General features: G+C 40.7%; 1 protein-coding gene across 9 annotated transcripts in view; it reads right to left on the bottom strand.

The window, feature by feature from the left end:
• Positions 1-2450: 2450 nt before the first annotated feature.
• FOXN3 (forkhead box N3) overlaps positions 2451-14265 on the bottom strand; it is a 169798-nt gene continuing 157983 nt past the window's right edge. For 6 of the 9 annotated variants that reach the window (XM_039712433.1, XM_039712434.1, XM_039712432.1 and 3 more), the window contains 2 exons: positions 12506-12529; positions 2451-9888 (listed from right to left, as the gene is read on the bottom strand). In XM_039712433.1, coding sequence (XP_039568367.1) covers positions 9339-9888; positions 12506-12529 — 574 coding nt within the window. In that variant the 3' untranslated portion in view covers positions 2451-9338. The remainder of the gene's footprint in view (positions 9889-12505; positions 12530-14265) is intronic. The other 3 variants (XM_039712437.1, XM_039712438.1, XM_039712440.1) reach the window with 1 other exon arrangement.

The raw sequence follows: 14265 nt of genomic DNA, 5'->3' as shown, positions 1-14265 counted from the left end.
GTTGTGTGAGGACAGGAATTTAGCATGGAGGCCACTCCAACGTGGGCATTTTGTGTGTAACCATTTTGAGTGCCCGCCCTGGCAGGCAAGGCGGTCGAGCCTGGGGCCGGGGTTTCTTTCCCGGGAGCTCCGGTGCCCGCCCGCCCGGCCCCGGGGCCGGCAGCGTGCGGCAGCTGCTGAGGGAGGGCCGCCATGGCTGCCGGGGCCGGGCCTCGCCCACAGCCATGAGCCGTGCCCGGCCGCGGCTGCCTGCGCCCCTTGGGGCTCTGAAGGCAAAATGCGCAGTGTAAAAGCTCATAGGGCTCATATGGCTCACATCACACACAGGAGCCCTGCCATCCCATTCTGCCTAGGGACTGCTGCAGGGAAGACATGTAAGGGCTGGGAGGACAGAGGCAGCTGGGTGCCCACACCAAGGGTGGGCGCCTTGGCCATGGGGGCTCCTCTGCCCGGGCAGCCCCTGAGGGCTCTCCCAGAGCGCTGCCATGGCACCTGCCCCTCGGTGTTCCTCTGAACACCGCGATGGCTGAGGTGCTGAGGGACCGAGGTGCTGCAGTGGCCAGGGGAGATGAGCTTTCAGCGCACGGGTGAGGAGCGGCTCACAGCTGGCTTTAGCCCACTGAAGGCTGAGGTCAGCACAAGGGAAGCCCAAGCCAGAGTGCCTCTGCTGAGGGCAGTCAGAGGGGCGGGGAGTGCTCCTCCTTGGATGCATTTTACAAAGGAGCCAGCACACAGAGGGCTGCTGGAGACCCACTTGAGATCACAAGGGATCTGTGCACTCCTGAGGAACCCACACCAGGGCAGCAGTTCCTGGAGTGGCTGCAGGCAGCACATGCTGGAGCAGGGACAGCCCTGAAGAAAGAGCAGCAGGAAGACCTGCCATATAAATCACTTTGCCTGCCTGTGCTGCCCAAGGGCTTGCCAGAGGCACTTTGACAAATCGAGCACAACACATGATGCAAGTAAGGGTGAGTCTGGAGAGGAGGTAGGACAGGTGTGTATACAGTGTCTGATTGTTTAAATTGCAGTTGCATGGAAGTTGGTAGCACAGCTGGCATTCAGCACATCTCTTATAGAATGCCTGAGCTAAGTGGCTTTAAGACTCTTCAGCAATGCCCTGTGCTGAAACAAATTCACGACCAGGCTCTTGGCAAGCTTGCTGGCTTGTACATGAAGGCTAAAACATGTCTGTGGAGGCTGCAGGTCTCCTTGCTCCTCTACACACATCACCACGGATCCATCCGCTGACTGCTACGTGATCCTTGCCTAACTGGAGGCAGATGGGAGGGGGATCCATTAGAGGAAATGGTTCAGAGCACAGTTAAGAGGTTCTGCCTTCTCATCAGTCAACTCTCATCTCGTCTCCCTCCTTGGCCAAGTTTTTTCTCTCCTTGTTCAATTGCAGCAGCAGTGAGCACACAGGATTGGTTACAAACAAACTTTCCCAGGCAATGCATGAAAGTAGCAATTGCCTGGACTGATACTGAGCCTGGGCACTTTTATGCTCTTTTGTGTGAATCTCAGACATTTGCTTCTTCTGCTCCACTTTCTCCCGGGATGTTCACATCCATCTTGTCCCTCAGACAGTGCAGCAGTCTCCCACACCAGCCACTCTGGATGGCATCAAGACAAGAGGGGGACACTCGTAGGTCAGCTGAGTTCCAGCTTCAGCAGCCATACGTTCTCATTACATGGCTGAGAAACCTCAGCCCTCTCTGCCTCAGCAGCGCTTCAAACCAGCTGTGACAAAGTTTCATGGAAGAACTGAGGGGCTTTCTTTCTTCTCAGTCCTTTTCAAAGTTAACCTATAGATATTTAGGGATGTTAACAGAACACTTTCAAAAACACGGGGTCTGAGGAATGCTGTGACTTATAAAATTGTACAATACAGTTTAATTGGAGAAAGCTATGAGACTATTACAATTTTTTTATACTCCTTATTATTAATTCTCTGAAGAGAGTCCTTTTGCACTGTTTTCTTCAACTCTAGACTTAGGTGTAAGGATTGATGCACAGATTACAGAGGTATGTTTTTCAGGATTTTATATGTATGCCATTAGACATTTTATTACTGGATCTCTTCTGATTGTTGCTAACTAATAAAAAAACCAACAACAAAAAAACCCCCACAAAAACCAAAACCCAAACAAAAAAACCAAATTCTCAATGAAATCAGCTTTGTTTCTGGGCTGCAAAACTGATGAAAAAGGAAGATCAGATCCTAAGTTAACATCAGTTCAGTACGTCTAGCCATTTGCACATGACAGCAATTAACATGAGCTGATATCTACAGCAGTGAAGATCCAGCTAACATGCCACAAGGACCAGAACTACTTAATAATGAAAGAATTAATTTGTTAAAAAAACCCCAAACAAAACAACCACTGCTGTTCTGTCTTAATATGTGGGCATATTCTGAAACTAATATTTACACAAATACAATTGTTCAATTGATGCAACTCAGTAATTTTTATTGCAACTGGAAGACAATACATCACAGAAACTTTATGGTAGGTTTTGGGAAAGTGTTATTTACAATAATAATTGATGAAATAGTTTGTCTTTGGCAATATGATTACACATCAAGAAAATGTAAAATGCAAGTATGCCTCTAAATCAACAATTTCATATTTCCTAAAGATCAGCTGATTGCACTTGCCTTCGGACTGCTCATTTAGGTAAACACAAATACAACTTAACATCACTGTTCATTCCCCGTCACAGTTCGTATTTTAATATTGATGAAATTGGCAGTTTCAGACGCCAAGTACAGGAAAAAAAAATTGGCTTATCACTGTACTAAATTAACTTATTGGCCAGTTAAGGTCCTGTGACCCTTAAGCATTGATACTAAATCTCTTGGTCTTTTGATTGCTTTATCACTTTTTCTGTAAAACAAAATACTTCAGAAATTACAGATCAGAGTATAAAAAAATGTACAAGTTCATAATGCTTTTCATACACACACAAATCATTCCCCCCAACATTTTACATCATGGCAGTTTTAAGTAGTGAGTGTGAATGATGCAGGCATGGAACTGGTTATCAGATAACAGGTATGACTTTCAATTGCTGTCCCACACACATACTCAGGAAATGTACAATGCTCTAGTAACTTAAAAATGTACTCAAGTTCAATGTCATCCAAACAAAAAAAAAAAAGGTCTTGGGATTTCAGGCCAGAGTAAACAAATGAAAAAGATTCCCATTTTAGATTGTCAGCCATTCCAGAATCCAGCATGTAGTTTTAGTATTCGGTAAAATCCCTTCTAGCACTAAAGGCCAGCACGAGTTGTCATTTATCCCTTAAACCCTCGGATGATGAGCTCCTGTAACTGCTGGCCTGATCCAAAGCCTCACGAAATCCACTGAAAATAAAAAAGTGAAACAAAACCCCCTTCCACTGATTGCGAAAGGATGTTACATCAGGCTGATATTCCCCTCTTTACAAAAGGAAATGTGGTACAGTAGAAAAACCATTATATAGCTTCAGATAAATATACCTTGTTTTCAATGCTAAAAGAAAACCCAAACTCCCCAAACCAGGAAAGGCTACTTATTAGAACAACTCAAAAGTGACCTTTAAATAATTTCTGGTTTTAAATCTATACCAGCAAAATACAGCACCATAGACACATTAGGTTGAGACTTTTTTTTTGGTCAGTGAAGCTAATACTTGTTTGCTGAACTGTGGAAGAATTATAAGGTCATGTACATGATCAAAGATAAAGCAACCCAGCTGACAAGTCTCTGCTTAATTCAAGAATAACCAGTACTAAAAATAAAAATGCGAAAGTAAAAATCCCTAATAAACCACCATCAATTAATACTTTCTAAATAAAAGGGGATTAACAGATGAATTTACAAATGTATGCAGATTTATACAGAACACTGAATGTTGTGTGTAAATCCTTATAAACTTCATCTCAAAACAGAAACACACAAAATGTATAGTTTGACTTACACATCCCATTTCAAAGGAAAAGAGACATCATTACAACTTGGTAACTGTGCTAATTGCAATATAAATCAACAGAAATTCAGAGTTTGGCAGGTAACTAAGAGGGTTATCACTTAGGTTATATAGCAAAGTGTTGATGTATATTACATAGAGTAGTATAAATAATAAAAAAGTATTATTTAAATTAGATCACAGTGCTGCATTATGTGCATAACAGTGTTTGATATATTACTGGAGGGCTGTGAAGAACACTACTAAAACTTAACTGGTCAGACGGTCAACACTGATACTCTGTTACAATCAGGAGGATGTATGGTTCAAATGCTCTTCTGGTGGCAAAGTTAAGAAAAGGTTTCAAAGTATTTCCTATAAAATATGCCAATGAGCTATACAGGCAGTAGTGATGTGCCTGAAGGAGCTGGGTTTGCATTCTCCAGGAAGTGAAGTAAATTGCATTGGGAATGCATTTTCTCAGTAGTTTTATTCTGATCCTGGAGCACAGGAGAGTAATGTTTTCAAAAATGCCTAGGGTCAGATTAAAGCAAAAATTGTAATAACAATAATAATAGTAGTGAAATGGTAAAGGCTTCCAGGAGCACTTGGGTGTCTATAGCTCCACTGACTGCAAAGGAGACCAGACACCTTCAAGTTCTAGAAAACCTCAGATTGTGCACTCTCAGACCCACAGGGTGATTATTGGTGTGTCCTGTGCGGGGTCAAGAGTCAGATGGGTCCCTTCCAACTCAACATATTTTATGATTCTATAATCTACATCTTTAGATGGATTGTGATGGGAGCCAAAATCTCAGTGAAATTAAATTACCACTACTAAGAAACCAGGACAAAGTGTTGTTTTGGTAATTTTATCCGTGGTGCCATTTGGTGTACAATTTAGGATTTCATTCTCTGCTAAAGTATGTCGATGTATCTCTACCTCACTCCAGTGAAGAATGCAGCCTCCAGCTTTTTTCTGTATCTTTTCCACAAGTAGACAGTAATTCAGCTGAACACTGGGAGCCAATGCAGCTCCTTTGGGATTCCCTTCTCCCATTATGGTAGGAGAGGAACCAGAAGATGAACCTCAACTCAACTGCTGGAGAGAACAGTCTCAGGACAGTTCTCTAGTCCTACAGGGCACACCTCCTCACTCCCACATTTGGCTTTCAGCTGTAAAGCCCTGTGATCTTTGTAGAACTACTGCCAATTTTGCCAGGAGAAGATCAGAAGCAGACTGCTTTCAGAAACAGCTATGGGGTGATACATTTAAGCTGTCCAGGACCTGTGCTTGCACTTTTAAATGCAAGCAGAATCTGCACCAAAATGCAGTAGGACATCCAACTGCTTGCGGAATGCAAGCACAATCAGCAGATTTCACCTCCCTGGAGATGCTGGTGAAATCTGCTTATGGCATTAGCTCTGGCCTTCAAGAGCTTCTTGCTGCAAAAGGCATATTCCAAAGGAACTCGCCATGAAGTCCAGCAACCCTTACAACTCATGCCCATGTGAAATTCACCACTGAACACTTGCTGACCTCGCCCCCACCTGTCTTGGAGAAATGCTAATTTGGCAATACTTAGAGTGAGAAGAAGGGGAAGTTAGAGATTTGACAACTTCTCACCCCAAAATGGCTTAGAAGGAAAGCAAACAAGCAAAACCACACCACCTCCTATCTGGCAAGTGAGAGAGTTTGTAATACAGTGCAATTACCAGTCCATTTTGACATCATTCAGTTGAAGTAAAGACAACTCGATTAAAAGCTGACATCGTATTTCTTGTAAAACAAATCAATTTCAGTTCTTACACAAAAAAAAGAGAACTTCTCTGATGGAGTAGAACCAGTTCTGACAAAGTTGCCATTGTCAGCCAGGCACAAATATGGTTTAAAAGGTGACTCCTAAATACTTTATACAATCCAAATTACGTACTTCTCATCAACAGTCAGAGTAAACATCAATAAGGACAAGTTGTTTTTAAACACCAGAAATAATCCATTGATGGCAGTCCGAACTGCTGGTTCCTGAACATAACTTTGTAAAATCCTACCAAGGAATACCTTCTTAGCAGATCAGACTAGGAGAAACAAATTTTATATGAAAATAGATGCTTGCCAACATTTTAGGTTTACCAGGAAGTATATAGAGAACTTGTTGAAGTCTTAGATAGGTGTTATATATATATATCTATATATATATCTGTATAAAGTTAACCTGCCTAATTAGATATTTATGCAAAATGACTGTTTTCTAAGATGAGTAATACTAGTGGTAATTATATATTTAGCCACCAAGAGTCCACATTAATGAATGGTACTTGTTGTTCAGCAGATACTGATCTCATTTGCACTGACACACTGCAATCAGAGAAGTTGCTCTGGAATTAGTGTTGTGGACAGAGTCTGGCCACTGGCACACAAACACATTGCTTTCCCTGGAGGACAGAGATGGCTGAGCCATGGTTTGTATTTTCTGCCACTAGATTTTTCAGTGCTGTTTTTGGTAAATATTAAGCCACTCCCGAGCTGATACACCTAATGCGAAAAGCTGGTGGCAAGGTGATACTGTAATATCTTCTATTTCAAATGACTCCCCCAGAAGTCTAAAAGATGAAGACCAAATTCTCTTGTACAGGGTTGTGTGCTTCACCACCTACAGACCTTGGCTGTAGAGAGCATGGACCTGGGAAGAAGCAGATTATCCCAGTCTGATCAGACAAGGGAAATGTTATGGCTCATTCATCTCTGTGCTTCCTGGCCAAGGGACTGGTCCCTCCTGTCTTCCCCAACGTTATCTAAAGGGCTGCAGGCAGCCAACAGAAGTTAGTCTCTATGTACTCCTGACTGAACTAATGCTGGGAATCAAGGCTGCATGCACTGGCCCCTGCAAACTGAGAGGAACAACTGATTCTCACACTATCCATGGCTCTCTCCTTCCCTATCTCCTAAGGTGGCAGTTGTGCTGAGCTCTGGCAGCTGTCAAGCTGCTCCTGGATCCCAGGACATGCTGGCTGAGATGGGAGGAGAGGCACACTTTTGCTGTGCTGCCCTGTTCTTTACAAAAAGCTTGCGGGGCACAGAACCAGGTCCAGACCAGCCTGTCCTTCAGTCCTTCCACCTCCTAACTGAGCACACGCCACAGGCATCTCCAAATACAACTTTTAGCTCACTGCACTGAGTAGGAAGTCAAACCCTTCTCTAACTCACTCTTCATAAACTACATCCATCTTGGTGAAACTGCTGCCTGAGACAGCTGTTAGTGATAAATCTAAACCTATACTCTTTAAGAAACCGACCATTTTGTTCTCTTAAGTGGTTGGTTTCTGGGATTTTCTTTTTGCCTCTAGGATATTCTAAGTGTAGAATTTTTCATGCCAAATGCAAGAATCCAGGTGAGAGAGACTGTTTGGTTTATTTCACAGCTTCTCTGTGCTGTAGTGATTTTCAGTCTCATAGTCATCCTTACCAGGAGAATAGCACTGTACCTGAATCACACTCTCTGTAACACTGGTTTTATCCAGACACCTCCATAAGGCTCTTAACTAACTTCAATTTTTCATGGCAAATTAGCAAAGCTATTTTCTTGTCTACTTATTCCTGAATCAAATCAGAGAGTTTTCCTCAATTAACCTCCCATTATTTTCTTGATTCTGTCATACACACTCACTACTAAATTTGCCCTCAGATTATTGCGTCATGTTACACATGTACAGACGAAGAAAAGACACACTTTTACTTTTTTCTTTTTTTTTCTTTTTTTTTTTTAACAGAAGTAGGGAGAGGGGGCTGAATGTGCAGACAAGGCAGTATTATTCAACCATCCAAGCCCTACCAGAGCATGAAGATTTTATTTTTTAATATTGCAGAGTAAGTTCCCCAACAGTCAGTGTTTGTCCCTGAAGAAGGTTAAACCTTAAACACCTGCTTCAAAAAAACCCCAACGACAACAAAAAAGAACCAAAACAAAAACAAAACAAAACAAAAAAAAATAAAACCCCCAAAAAACAAACTCTAAGCCTAAGGGCTTAAAAATTAGAGGCATAGCCTTTTTCTCTATTTTCTATATTTATATGAAAATAATTCATGCTTCATGCTAAATACATTATTTACCTTACAAGAACTTTGTCATCTTTGAATAAAAAAAATTGTTTGCTTTTTGTTTTCCCCCTTTCCCTAAAGAATCCATGCAATGTGGATCAAATTTCTTCTGCTGGCTATGCTGGTTGAATCTGGAAATTTGTTGTCATTTTTGCACAGATGAATCCTGACTGATGGTCACTGCACACTCATTTCTGAGGGCAGTGTAGGAGCTCTTGCTGAACTTCTGAATTTTACTGTTCACCAATATGCTTTCCTCCTATATTTAAATACAGAATACTACTAATGGCAGGTTTTGTAGCTTTGTTTCCCCTGTTAGATCAAGGATGTGATCCACAGAAAAAGATTCTGATGTACATGGTATCTGCTGTAATTTCTTATACTTGATTACTTTTCACTCAGGCAGTTTAGAAGACATAGTTTGTTTTTCCCTATTACTATTATTTTTTGCACGCAGTGCCAATCTTCAGGCTTATGGCTTTTTGAACATTCTTTCAATTTAATATAGAAGACAGAATTCAATAGTTAACGATACTACTAACAGTCACACCCCTCCCATTTCATTATTTCACTGAAACCCATTGCATACATCGTTTAAATTTCCTCAAACTTAAGAGTTCTCAGTCTTCACATTATGAGCCACATAGGACACGTGACACACTAGAAGTGCATTACTGCTTGCACAGTTGCCACCAGTGGCTGTCCGAAGACTTGTGTGGCACAACGTCTCCAAGTGCCACTGAACAGTGCTTGGTTGAGAAGTATGTGCCTCCTCTTTCCCACAAATCTCTTTGTTCACATTCATTTCTAACCCAATTGTAAGGCCATTAAAAAAATTCTTAAGGGCCAGGCCTGAATGAATACTAAATTATGCACAGCTCTTCTACTATAAGAGGGATTTCCAAGTGCCCAATTTTACTCCCATCACATTAATGTTGATATCACTGCGTATTCAACCATGCATTTTTGACAAGCTGGAGAAAGCAATGGCGATTTTGGCTTTCTTTTTTTGTTAACTTTTTTGTCTTCAGGTAATGAAAAGCTTTTGTAAATTAGCTGAGTGTCAGTATGAGTTCTATGGCTTCAATCTCCTTTAAAAATAAAAATCTTAAGGGTCAAAAAAAAACCAACAAAAAAACCCCAAACAAAAAACCCAAAGAAACAAAACAAAAAGAAACAGAAGAAAAACAAAAAAAGAAAAAATTGCTGATATTGCCACAAATCATTAGAATTCACCTGACGTGCTGAAACAAAACTTTGTAAGTTCAAACAAATCATCGATTTGTTCTAATTTTTTGTGGTTTCCTTTTGCTCTTTCTGCCCCTTTGCCGTCCGATTGGTGATGTTGTTCAAACAGGATCGAATTCCTGCTAAATGCAGGAGTGATCCTGCTGCTTCTTTCATCTCCTCATCGTCACTCTCAGGGGGCTTTTCTGTACGTCTCTTTTTAAGAGGCAGTGTGTCACTTGGTACTTTTTTCACCTTCATTAAATGTTGCCTTTTCTTGTGCTGGGATGCATATCCACTGTCAGCTAAAGAATCCTTGGTCTCCTTCCGACTTTGCTTTTTGTCCTCCTCTTCTGTTTCGCTATGGCTCTCGTGGCTCTGGAAGCTAACTTCACTGCCTTCACTGCTGTCTTGGCTACCTTTAGTTGCAAATTCATACTGGTCATCAGCAGAGGAAGAGGAAACGGAGTCACTGGCAGGTGATGTGCTCCTGTGGTTGGAAGATTTGGCACTGCTGTAGTTGTGATCCTCCTTTGGGTCACCGCTAACAACTGGAGAGCCGCAGGACTGTTCGCTTTCCGTCCGCATCCGGCAGTTTGTTATTCCATTCCTGTAAAAACAAATCCAAGCAGTCTTAGAAGCCACAGAGATGTGATCCTGCTTCAAAGCAAAAGATGATAAAGCAAACTGACAGATAAATTGAAATTACAATCTGAAACAATGACTATCAAAGTGATGTCCATGCAAGCTGGTTTCAAAGCCCAATTGGTCGTGGATTGGACTTGACATAAAAAACAAGCCAAAAGATGCAAAATAGCACAAGAAGCAAGTAGGGAATAAGCAAGGAACAAGTAGGGGATGGTTACAAATAAATGATGTGTAAACAGTATTGATTTAAATTTCAATTAATAGTTTACATTTTCAAAATTAAAAAGAAAAACCCCCAACATTGTTTTAACTACTGGGTAAATAAACTCTGCCAAGTTGCATAAATAGCCCCTCATCTTTTGCGTATAAAGTGATACTACCAAAAACATGGAGACGAGACACTAGGTTTCTGGGGCAATTCCCTGCCTACTCTGAAAGACATTTTCCGACCCTAATTCCAACTTGCATTCCATGGTTCACCTGGGAAGTAGCATGACTTGTGCTTAGGACTCTTTGCAAGAGAAGGAGCAACCAGGTCCAGTCACAGTTCTGATTCTGATCCATTAATAAATAACCTTAAAAGTAATACAATCTTAAGCCACAAGCTGCCAAGAAAACAGAACGTGTTCAAAAACAAGCAGTAAAAAGAAATAAATCTCTAGATTTGCTCTAGAAGCTGTCATTTTTTCCCTAGGTTTTATGGCACCCTGTGCAGTGGGAACTACTGCAGCACGATATGTTTAAAAATGAACAAGTTTTTTTTCTTGAGTGAAAAGTAGTAGAGCATTGCCACTGACTTTAAAAAACAGACTACAATGCTTACAATACTATTAAAGAAGGCACTGATTATGTGCAATACTTAACTCCTGCTGAAGAGGAGGAGAGCAGGATGCTTGTCATTGAGTTGAGCCATCATCACTGCCACCTGCCAGTTTACCAGCCTTGAACCTCTCTGTCAGTTAAAAAAATCCAACAAAAAAGCAAGGCTGTTTAAACCATCACATGATAAACTGATTTAAACTTGCCATCTTTGTTTTACCATTGGAGTGCTTTTGCATACTTGGGGCAGTGTTGGATTAAACCCCTTTCTGAAATCCACACACTGAACATAGATGTTTCTTAGAGGAATGGCATGGTGGCAAGTCCAGAGTATTACTGCTCTTCTACTTTAAAAAATGGAAAAGTACTTTAAGTTTCAGGCAACAGACCTCATGTATGGTTTTCTTACTCAAGAAACAGCAGAGTATTGCCCATTTCTGAAAGGTAAGGTTGAAAGGTAGGAAAAATAAGTGGTGTGTAATTCCACAGTTCCTGTTCATCTAAATGCCCTTGTCTGCAAGAGCTCGCTGAGATAAGAAACCCCCTTGCATTTATGAACCAGTGACAGGACAATGCTAGAAGGCAGAAAATTCATCAGTCATTCCAAATGTTATTTACAGTGCTTTCAAAGAAATGTATAGAATAGAAGGTACACTTATTAGCAAAGAAAGCCTCTTGCCAACCTCTTTTGCTCAACAAAATTACTTTTGCCTAGCTTTCTGAGTAGATGTATGATCCATAAATTCCATATAGAACCCAGAAGGAACACACAAAGCTCCTTCAATTATTAATAACTAAGTGCAATGTCATTCATGATTGTGCAGCAAGCCAGCTGCATTTACTCTGTGATGGCTTGCAACTGCAGGGGTTGTCATTAGAGGATGCCAAATGCTTAGAATAAGAAATCATCCATACTAAGCTAGTTATAAGGTGAATTTATAACCAACTCCTTAAGATCAGCCATTACAAGGAAGCATGTGATGCATTTTAAGTGACAGATTCTTCATTTTTAGGGAAAATTTACATTTAAAGATGTTAAAAATTATCATAAATTAGCATAAAATTAAACTTACTTGATATTACAAGGCAGCTAAAAATCAGAGCAATATGGCTTACTAAAAACCACACACTACTAATTTTCCATTAAAAAATAACAAGCAATTCTTGCTCCAAGGAAACAAATACAGGACAGAATAAGTGGGAACTCAAATGAAATTCTTACTGACTGCAAGTGAACAAGGCTTCTAACGGATGTGATTTAAACCAAGACACCCATTTTTATGCTCTTTATGTCTACTCTTGTGAGTTTGTACCGAGAGACTGTCAATGAAATGAAAGGCACAGCTCCATCGAGCAGTGCAACCACGTGCCAAAGGGACATCCCTGATTTACCCTGCTTGAGTCTCTAGTGTTGCCTGTTATGTAAAGGGGCTGTAATTTGGATTCAAAAGCTCTGCCCATGGGACTTACTCCAGATCCCAATTCCTCCAAATCAGCATAAAACCAGAATGAAATGCCTGGGGAGTACAGAGGGATGTCCCAGGGAAGGGGGTACCATGAGGCTGGCATCCCACAGTGAGTGTCTGCCAACAGAGATGCTGGTAAAGAAAAACAGAAGTTTACAAAAAGGTGCAAAAAAAAAAGAACTGCTTTAAAAAAAAAGGGAGAAAAGAAAATACTAATACATTTCAGAAGAAAGTGGAACTGGTCAGGAAATGGATAGCATTTGCATCTCGGAAAAATCTTTGGGTTTCACTTACATTTTGAAAGATTTCCAACCAGTTCTGCTTGAGGAAATACAAAAGGAAGAGAAAGCAGGTCAAGGAGAGAATTAGCAAAGGATATTTGCAGAAAAGTAAAAAGTTATACAGGTAGAGTGCTTTAGGATATTCACAACATCAACAGTCTGGTATCCTGAAAGTAAATCTGATCTGTATCTTAATATGCAACAGCTCAAACATTAGATGAATTACTTATAACTAATATTAGTAGATTAGTAAGAGTTGAATGAACTAATATCTAAACAATTAATATTCCACATATACTTCTGAGACATTCTCAAACTCTACACTGCTCTTAGACAATAATATATTCACTATGAAATGAATCTGTGATTTATGTAGTTCAATCTAGACCATCACTGGACAGAACTCCCCTGGGTTTCAGGACACAGATTTTGGCTAGCTTCATCTATTTTTGGTCACAGTTCTGGTTGTAACTCTCACTTTGTTTCCCCCTTTTTTTATTCACAACTTCATTTCAAATTTTCCAGAAACTGACACATTTTCATGTTTTAAAGCAGTGGCTCGCTAGTAGTCGATGGGACAGTCTCTAGAGCTTCTCATCCTACTGACATGGACTATCTTTATTTGCTTGAGGGAATCTCAGCCTAAAGCAATGTGCACAGATTCTTTCTAGAATATTTCCATTTGGTTGTAGCACCATGACACAATCCTCAAGCAGTGCAGATGTAAGTTTGGACTTCTGAAAGTCTGACTTCATTCCCACTGTTAATGGATACAAATTCTACTACCAACGTCATCAGAAGTCAGATAGGACTCACAGCAGCTGGGTCTCAAGTCAGAGGAAATAATGTCCTTTGCACAGTGTTAGTGCCTCTGCCTTTCAGACAGGTCTTCCTCAGGAGGAGACAAAAGTGAGTCTGTCATTTTACCAAGTGCAGGTATATCTTCCTTAAATTTCTCTGGTAGCTCAAAAGAAAGATAGGTAATCACATTCTGTTTGCAAAATGGCAAAGGTTTTGCTGAAAAAAACTTACTGCATTTCACACTGGAGACAGGTATATTCCTTTCATGAACAAAGAAAACCTATGTGGAGTTTAAATATCACCTTAATCTACCTCTGATCCTTCTGGGTGACAGATACTGTGTACCCACAGATGACAGTTTTTTTATGTAACTGGAAACACACAGTTAGAAGACACAATGAAAACAGTAAAGGTAAGCTGGGTTTGTAGATTTTGACATGTACCAGGTTTGCAATAATAAAAGAAAAATTACTTTTTTATTTCAAAGGGAAATTCAGAACAGTCAGAACTTTTGGCTACAGCTAGTTGAACTGCTTCTTAAAACCACTACAGACCAGCAGACAGAAGGATGAGCAAGCATATGAAAAGTAAGTGGTGCTCACTCGCTCTACAATGAGATTCTGTCAGGGGTTACTGAGTTAAAAGTCAACAGTGAGCTGCTCACAATAGTGACAGAAGCTCTTACAAAGGTACTTCAGAGAAAAATTGTATGCAAAGGACCACAGTAAATACACTTCATGAACTGCCAGCAGTATCAGCAGCAGATCTGAAATTAAAACAAATGGAGCCCTGTGCATTTTGCAAAGAAAGAATAACCAAGACAGTCAGCACTACTGTCCTTTCGTTACTAAAGGATTCCTTCGGCTCCCAAGGATAACTCATCCTGCCTGTTACAGGTGGGGAGGGGAATACAATGCAACAGGGATGGTCTGGGGTTTGTTAAGCTGGTAACGCCAGTGGTAAGCACTACAA

The sequence above is a fragment of the Passer montanus genome, unplaced genomic scaffold (genome assembly GCF_014805655.1).
Source record: "Passer montanus isolate IOZ18808 unplaced genomic scaffold, ASM1480565v1 scaffold27, whole genome shotgun sequence".
Lineage (NCBI taxonomy): Eukaryota > Metazoa > Chordata > Aves > Passeriformes > Passeridae > Passer > Passer montanus.
The sequence above is the reverse complement of the archived record's forward strand: the minus strand, read 5'-3'. Positions and strand labels throughout refer to the sequence as shown.